The sequence below is a fragment of the Apteryx mantelli genome, chromosome 2, assembly GCF_036417845.1.
Source record: "Apteryx mantelli isolate bAptMan1 chromosome 2, bAptMan1.hap1, whole genome shotgun sequence".
Taxonomy (NCBI): domain Eukaryota; kingdom Metazoa; phylum Chordata; class Aves; order Apterygiformes; family Apterygidae; genus Apteryx; species Apteryx mantelli.
Window position 1 is genome coordinate 10174224 of NC_089979.1, and position 14055 is coordinate 10188278.

Consider the following 14055-nt stretch of genomic DNA (forward strand, 5'->3'; position numbering starts at 1 on the left):
CGGCGGCGGCGGCGGCGGCGGGGGTCGGCGGCGCTCTCCGCCCCCGGCGGCGGGTGGGGAAAGGGGCCGAGCCGGCGGGGGGTGGGGGCCGCCGGCGCCGCTCCCTCCCTCGCTCCCTCTCTCCCTCGCTCCCTCCCTCCCTCCCTCCGCGCGGCGCTGGCGGCGGCGGCGGCGCCGGGCTCCTGCGAGGCGGCCGGCGGGGGCCGCAGCTGGCCGCGGCGCGGGGCGGCCCCGCTGCGCCTCACGGCCGGCCGAGGGGGGCGGGCGGCTGCGTGTAGAGGGGCGAAGCCCCTGCCTCGCCGCCGCTCGGCTGCTCTGATGCCGCGGGGCTCCTCGCCCTCCTAACAGCTTCCCTCTCCTTTTTTTTTTTATTTTTTTCTCCCTCTCTTTACCCCCCAAACTTGGTTTCCGCTGCGGACCCGTGTGCTGCTCCCCGGCCGGGCTTCCCCCGCGGGGCAGGATCATGCCGGACCAGATCAGCGTGTCGGAGTTCATCGCGGAGACCACCGAGGATTACAACTCCCCCACCACCTCCAGCTTCACCACCCGGCTGCAGAACTGCCGAAACACCGTCACGCTGCTGGAAGAGGTACATAACCCCCCCCCCCCTTTTTTTTTGTCTTGGCGAGAGAGCCTCAGGGGCAGCACTGCCCGCCCGGTCCAGGGGCGCTGGAGGCACTGGTGTGCGTGTGATCTGCTCCGCTCTTTTAATTGCGGGACTTTGCTCTTGCCCGGGAAGCTTTCCTGCCTGGCCTGAAGGGTTAGTGCCCCAAACAGCCAAGGTTTCTTGAGCTTCGGCGTCGGCCTTGCGCCTCTCGGTGGTTTTGGTGCTGGCGACTGTAGCGAGAGCAAGAAGCGTTGGCGCTGGGAGAGCGGAGCGAAGATGAGCGTTGGGTTTTGTTGGGGAGCGGCAGCTGCGGCTGCCCCTTGTCCGTCGTTAGGTCCGGTCAGCGCCCAGCCTGCACCGCTGAAACCTGCCAGCGAAGACTTCGCTTAAGAAATGAGGCAGGGATGAATGTGCAGTGAAAAGATAATATGAAAAGAAACCGGGTGGCGGGAAGAGAGCAAAATAGTGCGGTAGGGATGATTATTTGGTCTGGTCATCTCAACCTTGAAGCCTCGAGGTCTTTTTTTTTTTTAATGCTTATTATTAGCGTCACTTAAATCTTCATCCTGCTTCTCTGTTGAGAAACGCGAGTGTGAAAACAGGTAAACTTACGGAGCATGTCTTTATGAAATGTCAGTCCATTGCTTCCTATTTGAGGAATGAGGGTGATTTCCTACGGGCTAGGTCAGCAGTTATTAGGAAATGTCTTGTAAAGGACTTTAAAACAAGACAGTGGGTAGCTCTTCACCTGTACTTGGTTGAAGGTGCTAGTACAATGATACTGAAAGAAGACTTTTTTTTTTTAAACTGCTGTTTCATAGACTATAGTACCTTGTTGTTTTGGTTTTAGACTTTTTTTTTTAGTTTTGCTGAATGTGTTAGTATGAGCAAAACATCTGGTATGCAAGTATGCAAGGAAAGAGTATTAACCACGTTATTCTTCTGATAGACTTGGGGATAGGAAGTCTAATTCCATAGGATTAAAAATAGTTAATGTCTATTTAGTAGAATTTTTTTCAAATGTTCAAAATGTTAATAGTGCTATTGTTTGCAATAACTTGCTAGGTAATAGAATGATTGGGAAATTGCATTTATAAATCTGTATTTTATTTCTTTTTTAATTATGTAACTTTGATTAACTTCTGGAAGTTTTCCATAGCTGTAACTAAGTCATGCTTGCTTATAGGTTTGTCAGAAATCAACCTGTTCTGCGTTTGACAGTATTGCTGCCCCCTGGTCTTAAATATGTGGAATAGGTACAGCCAATGTATATTTAGTGGTACAGATGACAGCATGCACAGAGTTAAGTAAAAATATTTTACAGATGGCTTGAGTCCTCTCTACCTGTATTCTCCCTTCACTGGTGACTTCTAGGGTAAGAATAAAGTATAATACTTTCATGATTTGGGAGATGCATCAGTGTGTTCTGGGTGTGGTAATGCCCTTACAAATAAAACCAAAATGTGGCACTTTAAATATAGAAGTTACATACATACAGTATTCTGCACTACTTATGTGGATAGGTAAAATTTTTAAAGTTTAATGCGTGACTTGACAGTAATAAATCAGAGTAGTAGAGAGTGGTGGGCTCTTGTAGTGTTTGCCTTGCTGTTCTTGGATTTCTTTTGTATAACTGTATTTCATGTACCCTATAGAACATGTTTGCAGCTTAAATTGGTTCTGGGTTTGTTTTATATTGTTCTTGATTATCTATCAATAGAGGAAAGTTCTATTTAGTGGGAAACAAAATATGGCACAAATATGCTCTGCTGTTATATACTGCAAAAATCTGTAACTTTCCCAAATTCATTTTTATTAATTTGCATGAAGAAATGCAGATCGTCAGAATGTGACAAGCAAAGTGCTCCAGTAGAGTCTTTGACTGTCTGTCTTCATTGTAGTTGCAGCTTGCATCAGTAGTTCCCAGGGATAGTTACTTTACGGCTGGGTTGGTTTCTGTTTATCTGCTTACCTCTGATTCATATGAAGCAGTGGATTGAAGTTGAAGGGTTGAAGTGGCTGTTACGTGGCTCTTATTACAGCTGCTATTGTCCATGCATCATGGATGACTGAAGAGCTCTTCAAGCAGCTCCTGAACTTCATATTTCAGCTTACTGTATTAAGGCAAACTGGATGTTCCCCTCCTTTCAGCTGTCTGATTTTTAACTTAATGCTGCATGTGAGTTGGAGTCTTCAGTGGGCTTTTGCAGACTGTGTCAAGCTCTATGCAGTTACGGCTCTGCAGCCTGCAATATCTTAGCTCAATTTCTTAGTTTAAAGCTAACTTAATCCTTACCTACCTTAATCCTACCTCAGTGATTATAAGATGGTTTTGGGAGAAACGAAATTTTTTCTTTATTTTAAATAAGATTGTGATCTAAAGCTACTTAGTAAACAGCAGGAAAATTAAACAAATTAGTGAAAGTTAGATCTATATCACAGCCTCCTGGTCAGGTATAATTCTTACCATAGCTCAGATGAGTAGTTGGATCAGAACCACCTTTTCATTAAGAATGTGATAAAAAAGGAATAGGGCTAGGGTTTTTTTTGTTTGTTTGTTTGTTTTGGGGGGGGTGTTTTGTTTTTTGTCTGTATTTTGTTCCATGAAGGCATTATAGAATAGTGAATTTCCAGTTCCTTAGTTGCAATTAACAAGCTGGTCTTTAATAAAATAGACTATGGAATCAGTTGCTGTTTTTTGTATTTGCTTGTCCCCCAACAGAAGTACAGTTTGTTAACTATCAGAGTACACTGATATATATCATCTCTTATTTGTTGCTCTCTTCCTGTTACCACTAAAATTATTTTCAAAGGAGACTTTAGATGCAATAGATGCAATTACGGGACTGATTTCAGGTGGAAAAATCACAGCAGGCATTCTTACTCAGTCTGCCTTTGCTCTTGGTAAGGTTTTAGTGGACAGCCAAACAAAATATGAAGATATACCTCAAAAAGTCAGAAACCTAGTAAGGATTCTCTGAAGGACTTCTGTGACTGTGGGGGACTTGTACAAAAACCCCTCTATTTAAATGTGGTGTGATATTATCAAGGGAGCAAATAACGAGTACATGCTGGTACGTAGAAGTCTGACTAGAAAGTTTTCATGCCAGATATTTAAGCTATTTAAACTTTTGAAATTTTACAAGTTTTTTCCCTCTTTGTCATTGAGTCACCCCAGAGCCAAAACAGATGCAGTATCCATTGTATCAAGCTTTTGGATCATTGTGTCCAAGCTTAGGCATCTCATACTCAAGTAGTTACCAAAGAACTTCTAGATTTTTTTTTTTTTAATCATAACTATTCTAAGTATCAGTGCTATCTGATGGCCATTAGTAAACAGATTTTGGAGTTTATTCTTCCTAATGCTAAAACAATGAGTATTTTCAAACTCTAGGGGGAGGCAAAAAAAGTTCCATTATACTATGGTCTAGTTGTAGTTTAAGAGAATTTGAAATCTCTGTTCTTTTCCATGAAGATTTCAGTGGTATAATATTATATTCATAACAATGAAAACATTTTTAACTTCATTTTTCTGCCACAATACTGTGAATGTTTTTTAATGCAGTTGATATTGGATCAGAATCAAAGAGGTAGATTACTACATATCTACATGGGTGGTTAATCAGCAAAAAAACCAGACTGTTGAAATCATGAGATAGTATAGACAGATCACTGATGCAGAGTCTTAGAATACAGCCTCTGCTTTGTTCTTGCCAAACATGCTTTTATATCCACAGTAGCTCCATGATTTGTGTTACTCAAATAGATTTTGAGCAGTTGATTGTAATGTTTGAACTGATATTCTTGCATGAGTGAGTTTGAATTTTTAGGGATCGATATCATCTGTTCAGAGAATAAGTACTGCACATGCGGGATCACCACCAGACTCTACCATTCCATTGTCTCCCAGCTCCAGATGAAAGGACTTCTTTGCACTTGAAGGAGAACTCAGTTATCATGACCAGGCATGTCTGTCTTCTAAGCCAGATGTTTTGCTGGACTGTCTTGGAATACAGAGGTTAAGCTTAAATGTTTAAATTCCCTCTTGACAGTCTGGTGAGATAAGAAGTGACAGCACTTGGATTAGTTGGGAACTGATGATACCTTAAGGAATAACTGTGTTTCTGATGCCTGTTTTACTCTTACACTTCTGTAATACTTTAGCATCTTCAATGATTAATGTTATTCCTTTTTTTTTTTTTTGCCCTTCAGTGAGAAGTTGAAAACTCAAAACATCCTCTGTGACAATTAGAGCTTTCCATAGGCATTGTTTTTTATTAAACGTTTAACTGGTGAGTGGAATAAAATATGGCTGCAGATATGTTAATAAACATGCCTGCAATGACTGCTGCCCATTTTGTTTGTCACTGTGCTGGTTTGTTAGAGCTTAGGGGTGTGTTTTGTGGACTGGTGCTGTAATGAATACATGCATGCTGCATCAGTGAAATAATGGCTGACCCCTGCTCAGCCTAACACAGAATTTTGTTGTTCTCAGCACAGTATAGTATAGCATAACCTGAAGGGGGAAGCAGCTTTCTCAGTGTTGTTCTTCATGTGTTATGGACACTACCTAAGATTAGAGATGGGAAAGGGAAAGGTGTTTCTGTGTTTTTTTTTGTTTGTTTGCCTTTTTCCTACAGCATGTTATATATGAGTCATTTTCATAGTTCTCCATATGTAACTTTTCCCTTTGTGCTTTAGTTTCTGTGAAGTTCTCGTATTCTGTTGAGGGGGAAAAACATTTGGGATGAGGGTTGGGGGACAAGATTTTTTTTTTTCCCCACGTATGTTTTTGTAGAAACTTGTGTAGCACTCAAACAGCTACACAGTCCGTTCACCTACACGATCTCATGAGCCTTTCCACAAGACCCCTTTTCAGTGACGAGGTATGCTGACAAGGGAGGTGGATGAAACCATGCAGCAAAACAGCGCTTCCATAGAATGTGGAAGGAAAGAAAGAATTGACTGCATTCTAAATCAACTTTTTGTTTTAGTTTGCAATACGTACTTTGTTCAATAGCCTGTACTGTGCTAAAACCGGTAAGATCTTTTTTTTGTGTCTGTCTGTAGTGAAAGTAATTTTTCTATCATTTATAGCACTTGGTTTCCCCTGAAGCTTCGTCTCTGTGTGATTACAGCACGTAAATCATAACATCCTAGTTCTTCTTTTTTTTTTTTAATTAAAAAAAAAAAAGAATCCAGGGGAGCCCAGTAGCACAGGACTTAAACCCAGCTTTTCCTAGCCTTTTAACTTGCTATGTACTGCAGTCAGAAGCAGCCTTGCATCATGGGTTGCTTGTGGTCAGTTACATAAGAATCGACTCTAAGTACAAAGCTATCTTCAGTTTTCATAGTAGCATGCTTTTGGTAGCAGAGCATCCCAAAAGAGCCAGGCAAGAAAAGTTTCTTTGTTTAATAAATGTAGCTCAGGATAATTATTATTTTAGAGTGAATGGCAAACTGCACCAAAGAAGTAAAAATGGATATATGTTCTAAAACACATATAAAGGCCACACTGACAGTTTTTAAGTGGGTTGTCTTATGATCAGGATATTGAAAATATGGAGAAGAAGGAGACTTGATAGCAATATCCCCTATTTACAATAGCACGTTTCACAAAAATGCAGTTGAGGATGCTTTTACATTTACATGCTACAGTTCTTATTCATTTACTATGGAATTGGTTTTACCCTTTGTCTGGTGGTAGTGGAAACATTTGACTAATAAGTATTCAGTCTCCTTTTACCTCATTGTGACTGATGTGAGGAAAAGACCCAGAAAAATATTCACTGGTAGCTTTCAGTCGAAATCTCAGTCATGCCAGATTAATTTGCTTTACCTTCTGAGAATATGTGTTCATTTTAGCAACACTTTTGAAAGTACTTCTTACAACTTTGTGGTAGCTCATATAGATTTTAGAGAAGTACTGCTTCTTGTTATGAACTCCCAACAGGCATTTCCATGTTTGCTCATCAGTTAGGAAACTCTGAAAGTGCTCTTTGGTGCACTCTGTTCAGTATGCTGTTCAGATAAATCCTGATAGAATGTGTAGCATGTAGTCATGGGAACTTGCGCTCTACATGAATCCTTCGTTTAGAAGAGAGAACCTCTTAAAGTGACAAGACTTCAAGTCAGCTCTCATATTTAGATTGAAGCCTAGTGGAAATATTTTCTGTAGTTAAAAAGCAGTGATAGAAAAAAGTTGTTTACAAAAAAGCATGTTTGAAATCCAGCATGGCATCAGTGAAAGACTGAAAGTGAATGAATCAGAACAGGATTAGGTTGGTTCATTTTATTTTTTGTATTTGAGTAAAATGAACTGAATTTTCAAAGCTGTGTTATTCTGATTTGTAACATGTTCTATGGTACTGATCTTGGAGACTGTTGTTCTGTCAAGTTTGATTGCTCTTGGCTAAGAGGCCTAAACATTATTGGTGAATGGAAAGGAAGCCTCATTTGGAAAAGGAAGCTCGTGCTTTTATATCAGGAGTACAGCAGAAAGTGCAGTCCCCACTCAGAAGTGTAGCAAACAATTATTTTATATTTCTAAAGTGATCATACTGATCTGCATCCTATTGTACTGATACTGTATATATTGTTCGCTACATACTAATGGGCTAATAATGAGGTTTTGTATAAGCACTGTGACCAATATGATTTTTGAGGAGGGTAGCAGATTTGATTGTGATGATTATGGGAGACCTTTCCTTTAATACTCCTGTGAAAAAGGAACAAAAACCTGTAGGGACCCTCATCCCCCCTTGCTCTTACTCAGTGGTGAAAGGACCGGCCTTAGTTGTGATTTCTCCTGTGGTTAAGCCAGAGGGAGAGTGTGTGTGTGTATGTCTATCTGCTTTTTTTTTTTTTTATCACTGCTTCTGTCCTGACCTTATTAGTTTTATCCTTCTTGTTATATTTGTTATCAGGAGAAATACAGAAACTTTTTGTTGCAGAAATTGATACTTACCATATCAGTAGGGTAATGGAGTCTTAACTTGTTAACCTAGAAACACTTCCACAATGTAAATGTTATATCTAACTTCTCATTTTTCATTCTGTTGGTTTCTTTTTATTTGTGTGTGTGTGTTTTAACCTAAGAACTATAAATCTAGTATGATGCTGGAGGTGATTTTTCCGCAAAGTACAAGTTTGAGAGACTGCAAGGCCTTTGAGATCTTCCACCATAGTATACTTATATCCAGATTGGTGAGATATGAACTAGATGGGTGGAAAACTGGCTGGACTGCCAGACTCAGAGGGTTATGATCAGTGATTTAAGGTCCAGCTGGCAGCAGGTTGCAAGTGGCATCCCTCCAGGATCAGTTCTTGGGCCAGTACTATTTAATGTCTTTTAACAACCTACATGGTGGGATGGAGTGTAATCTCTGCAAGTGTATTTGGATGGCACCAAAGTGTGGTGGGGTGTGGCTGATACACTGGCAGGCAGTCACTAGCCAGAGGGACCTGGAGAAGTGGTCTGACAGGAGGAGCCACATGGAGCTTGGCAAAGAGAAACGGGGAGTCCTGCGCCAGGGGTGGAGTAGCCCCGTGCAGCAGTACAGCCTGGGGGGCCAACTGGCTAGAAAGCAGCTTTCCAGCCTGTGGGTTGGAGTTGGATGAGGAGCTGAGCGTGAGTCAGCAGAATCCTTTTGCAGTGACAAAGGCCAGCCGTATACCAGGCTGTATCAGCAAGAGTGCAGCCAGCAGATGAACCGGGAGCCTCATCAACAGGTGCCCAGAGAGACACTGCAATCTGTCCTTGCAAACATTCAAAACTCCGCTTGACAGTTCCGGATGAACCTGGCCTAATTGGCTCTGCTTTAGCAGAGAATTGAACTAAATTTCCTCCAGAGGTCCCTTCCAACCTAAATTCTATTACAATTCTCAGATATAAACAGTGTGAAGTAATGATTTAAATGCAGATATATTTTTTTTCATAGCAAGACATAAAAATCCTTTTGTTTTTTCGTTCTGTATGTAAAGATTATGTCAAGGGTTTCTTGTCCTTATGTTTGCTTATAGAATAAAGTAGTCATTAGAATTGCTTGGGCTGCATCATTTAATCTTTTAGAAGAAATGCAGAAAGAATAAATTGGTTATTTAGCTTCATGAATGTGTTTTTGTGTTTTCAGTCAGAAGGTTTATACCGAGCTTTTTCTTGAAAAAATGGCTGTTTGAAATAAAGCCAATGGAGGCAAAGTTGTTAATTTTGTACTTCAGTGATGGAGCTCTTCAACAGAGAAATGGTACTACTCACATTTTTCATAAGTCTATATTTCGCAAAGTTAATCAAATTTGGTTTTTTATGATTTTAAGAATAGTTTGAATGGGTACTGAGTGGCAAAGATATAATTCTATTTAAATGATCAACCTGCATCTCTAGAAAGTCTGCTAATTTATTCTGCAAAGTGATGATTATGTTACAGCTTAATTATATCTCTGCTGGATTAACTCTACTTCAATGAGGAAAATGATCTGAATTTTGAATTCTGGAGCTCCTGCCTTGAGTTTAGTACATTAATTTTCTTTTCTCTTGTATTATAGATTGTTTTTCAGGTAAATAATCTTTTGCTTTGGATTCACAAAGGAAGAATTTGTGATTGAAGAGGGGAACAAATACTTGAAGAAACATTCTTGATAGGAAATTTAATGTCTTTTTCCATAGTATTTCAAACAAATTTATAGGGTTGTGAAAATGAGTGAGAATAAAATGCAGAAAATTTTGTCCACCAGGAGAGTTGTGGGGGGGGTTGTTTCAAACCACTAGGGTTTAGATATCCTATTTTGGTTAGATTCTTAAGACTTTGTTTCTTTATAAAACAAAACAAAAAACCCTAATTATTACATGACACTGAAATTACGTTTACATTGTTATGGTCTACTCCTAAGGGATATATAAGTCAATAAATATTCTATTTTACTTTAATTAGAATATCTAAATCTATTTTAGAATTTGAAAATTTTCACGGTCATATCACTAAGAAAGTGTTTCAGTATTTGAATCTGTGTGTACGCTTCTGATGCCATTGCCAAAATTTGCTTTTAGCTATATTCAGATCATGTTAGATGGAATGAGATTATCAGGTTACTGTTGGGTGTAGAAATTTGGATTTGTAAGATGCTTCAGGTTTTAGTTAATGAAGACAGCTTTTGTCCAAGCAGTACTTGAGTTATTACGTATCTTCTGGAGAAGTGATGCTTTTCTATGTTCAAGCATGGGTTGCATGAGTTTTTTGTGGAGCTGGTTTTGGTAGTTCTCAGTTCATGAAGGTGGCATGTAGCATTTAGTAGTGTTGCTTCCTACTGAGTGAACAGCAAAAGTAGTTGAGCCATTGCTTTGTAGAATGCGTATCGAGAAAATGAAGCCACCTGTTAGAAAAATGGAACAGTGAGGTAAAACAAACTCAGAAATTTTTGTTCAATGATAACCAAATGCCTGCTTACAACCTTCAAAGATTATTTGATAATTAACATTGCAGCAAGTCAGTTTATGAAACTGTTGAATTTTAAAGGAAGCTGAATGGTGGTGGGAGCAGGTCTGGGAAGTTGAAGTCCCTTGCTTTGTTAAGCAGTCCTTTCCATGCTGAGGATGTTGTCTAGGGACTCATAAAGCCCACATTTTCTGAAGACCATGAGAAGTGGTCTGCAAAGTAAAACAGAATGTCTTAGCCCTGTGCAAGTTTGTGCCATGATGTAAGGATGCTGGATCATCCCGGTCCATTCCTGTATTCTTAATCATGTAACATACAACAGTGATGGTGAGTATTTTGAAATCAACAGGACTGGATGACTTTTATCCAAGAATTTTTGAGCAGGCGGCTTAAATGTAAGGCGTACTGATATTCTTGTTTTTTTTGTTTTGTTTTTGTTTGTTTTTTTCATTAAGTAGCAGAATTATGGAGAAATTTCAGATCCTAGATGAGGGATAGTGCTGTGTTAGTGCAAATGGGATATCCTGAATAAGTTTAAATTGTCTAATCCGACCTCTTATTTCAGAAGAGTGTTTATATGTATTAGTCATTACTTAGTGCAGTAGACAGTGAGTGTAACTGTAAAAATGTGTAATTAACAGGCCATTAGATTACATGATCTTTTGGCTTCTGCCAACTTTAAAGAAAAAGAGGATGAAGTTTCCATTGAATGGTTTGATGAAGTTGTTTGTTTCCAGTGTAAAGTTGATCTTGCATTTTCACAGCCTTAAATACATGATGGTTTAATTTTTCTTCTAGTAGTTTTCGATATGAGGCCTTGACAAAAATTAAGCTTTTGATTATTTGATTTGGGGAAAAAAATACTTTGGCAAAATCATCTTGATTTTGCAAGGCAGGGAAATATATTTCACTTGGCCATGTTTGCAGCACCTGTGATACTGTTGGTTTTCTTGGTTTCTCTCCCCGCCCCTCTTGTAGCTTCTTCTGGGGGGGATGAAAGAAGCCTACAGAGGTTCTCTGCTGTAATGGCCTGCTCAAATTTGTCTTCAGTGTTATGATACCATGGCTGTCTGTTAACAGATTTGAAGAAATGGTGGTGCCATATAGCTGACATGATTTAAGCACAGAAAAGAAGTAAGATCTTTTGGGGGTCATCTGCAGAAGGTTGTGTGCCCAAAATATTGTTGACTGCCTAATACAGTTACAGGGCTGATGTTGCTTTCACAGTATGTATTTGCAAGGAGCTGCTGTTAAGCTGACAGGAAAAAAAGCATGAGAAATGCAATTCATTTCTATGTTGGCATTTTGCAGGTCTTTGTAATAGACAGTATTGACTTAAAACCTTAAATTTGCTGCCTGCCCCTCCTCTTCTCTCCCTTCTAACTGAAGTGCTTTGAATGCTTGCTTACTTTTTTCCCAGCATGTCTAGGGTATGTTGTTCAATTTTTTTTTTTAATTTTTTTTCCCCCGTAACTGTGGTACTTCCTGTTTAAGATACCTCTAATAGTGTTGCTTTGCTTCTCCAGTGACCTGACAGTGAGCAGAGCCCAGTGCATTGGCTGGACTCATTCGTAGTTTAGTATAGCTTCCTCTTTTACTTGTCTTATTTGCTTAGGCAATGAGTTGCAGCAAAACAGCTTCCTTTAAATTGAATCAGGGTAGTTGCTTCTATATTTAGAGTATTCACAACTAATGACTTTTTGAATCCCACAAAATTCTTGGATGTTGTTCTGTAGCTTTAATGTTCGTGTGGAAGACCAAACAAGGTTGCAAATAAAACAATATTCTACTTTTCTGTGTATTCCCTTTTAATTTTAATGCATCTATTTTGCTCTCTATTGCTATCTTAACTTTTTTTGTGTGTGTCATTATCTCAGTTGCTTCTTGTCATACAATTTGTTTCAACAAGTAGTGGTGCAACACACATCTGTATCTGATGAAGTACTTTTGGCATAGCCTAAGATAATTATGCAATAAAATCGACATGTAGAAGCATTTATTAAAACTATTTTGTTTCCTTTGCAGTGAGTATTGCATAGTGTGGTTATTTTTATAACAATATGATTTTTTTTAAACACTTTCAGCATGTGTGTGTTTGCCTTGAGAAAAAGCAAGGGAAAATTGGATGAGTAAACACAGGCAATCTAGGTAGAGCATGTTCATGCTATAAACCAGGGGATCAATGAACGACTGAAGATAAATATGAAGTCATTCACAAGAGGATGAAAGTACAAGGGAAAACAACTAGATGGAGCAATGATGCTGTGCTGGTAGCTGGACTAGAGATGAAGATATTTGGATGGATGCTTCCTCTGCTGATAGAATAATTTTGCCTGGTGTAAACATGCAGACTGGAGCTTTGTTCATTTGCAGAAACTTAAAGCAGAAAGGTATGATTTTATGACTTACCTGATAGGGCATTTTGGAATGTCCTTCGTCAAATTGCTGTATGAATCTTACATGATTACCTGTTTGTGATTCCTGAGCATCAGCGGTTGAAAGTGTTATCGTCTAGTCAGTGCTGAATGACTTTCCAAATCAACATGGGTATGCGCTGCATTGCCAACCTGCTGAATAACTCCACCGTGTGGAGAGTTTCCAGTGCTTCTGTTCGAATAACTTACACAGGATGTTATAGACTGACCATCATTAAGAATTTTTAAATCAGGATTAGATCACCCTAAAATACAACTTTAGATGAAGTAAAGCTGTTAAACAAAAGGCTTTGATAGTATGATCTTTTAAGTATCGCTTATACAAGCTATAGAACTTTTCAGTATGATTTCCTGTGTAGCCTTAAAACCTGTATGCGAAACATGCAATTATAGGGAAAAGAAACAAGTGTAAAAAAAAAAAAAAAAAAAAAACAAAAACGAAAAACCACTTGAATGCTGGAGAATTGGATTTTGTCCCTGCCCAGTTACAGAATTTGCCTGCGATATTAGGACAGTCATGTAAACAAAACCTTTTTCAAGTAACCAGTAATCAGGAGTTAATAACTTCTGAGAGCTTGCCTTGAAATCCAGTACTGAATGAACAGAGTATTGAGATCTCCACCTGAAGTCAGTTGAATGTAGTCACTGAATGTGTAAAATTTTATTAAATGCTTGTATACTGGGCATTCAGCATTAATAGAAGCTTTTAAGTCTACTGTCTTCTTACTGATTCAGACTGGAGTCCAGACAAATTCATATTTGTGAAGCTCTGAGATGATAGTAATGCATCGCATAAAACCACAAGAATAAATGTAATAATTCTGTTTTCAGACTGGGATTTGAATATCATGTTGTTTTAACAGGAAGGAAAAAACAGCACAAGCCTAAAAGTCTGTGATCGCAGTAGACTGAAATTGCTTTAAATAGCTGTTCATTAATTGAGCACCTCCCAGCCTATATACAAGATAGACCAGGTTAAGTTAAAATAAAAGGCTAAAGAATCACTTGGTAGTGTACTGTCTATATATGCGCGTGTGTGTATACACACACACACTATTATATATACATACACATACCCATATGCACATAAAGGTGATAATGATTTTAAGATATGAACAGAGCCTGTAATCTGGCATCTGTTCTTTATTAACCTTGCTGTTTAACTCCATGTTTATGTAAAATCTACACATACGTCAGTATAAAACTGCCATATGAATGGAGCCTCACTGAAAGAGCACAGATCTTAGTTTCTATTTCTGTATTACGGTTTCAGGCCTGCTAAGCAGGGCGAATATAGCACATAGAGAAGTAGTGCTTTTTTTTGGTAATATAAGCACTTCATGTGAATCCAGCTGATGCATAAGGGCATCCTCCAAGCATGCCACTTCCTCACCTTGGAACTTAAACACAGTCGGTCTCTCAGTTTGGGTCAGGTTGGATGTTCTCATTAATTGTAGTATATACCTGAGATGGGCTTCCAGTAATTAATAGCTTTATTTGTGTTGGGCTTCAGTTTTGAGGATTTAATCTTCAGAATAATTTTGAGCCTTTCTAGGAAGCTTTCAGCTGCATTTAAGAAACC

General features: G+C 39.1%; 1 protein-coding gene across 1 annotated transcript in view; it reads left to right on the top strand.

The window, feature by feature from the left end:
* The first annotated feature begins 321 nt into the window (after positions 1-321).
* Positions 322-14055, top strand: part of ASAP1 (ArfGAP with SH3 domain, ankyrin repeat and PH domain 1) — a 125241-nt gene continuing 111507 nt past the window's right edge. The window contains exon 1 of the mRNA XM_067290155.1: positions 322-589. Within this exon, the coding sequence (XP_067146256.1) occupies positions 464-589 (126 nt within the window). The 5' untranslated portion in view covers positions 322-463. The remainder of the gene's footprint in view (positions 590-14055) is intronic.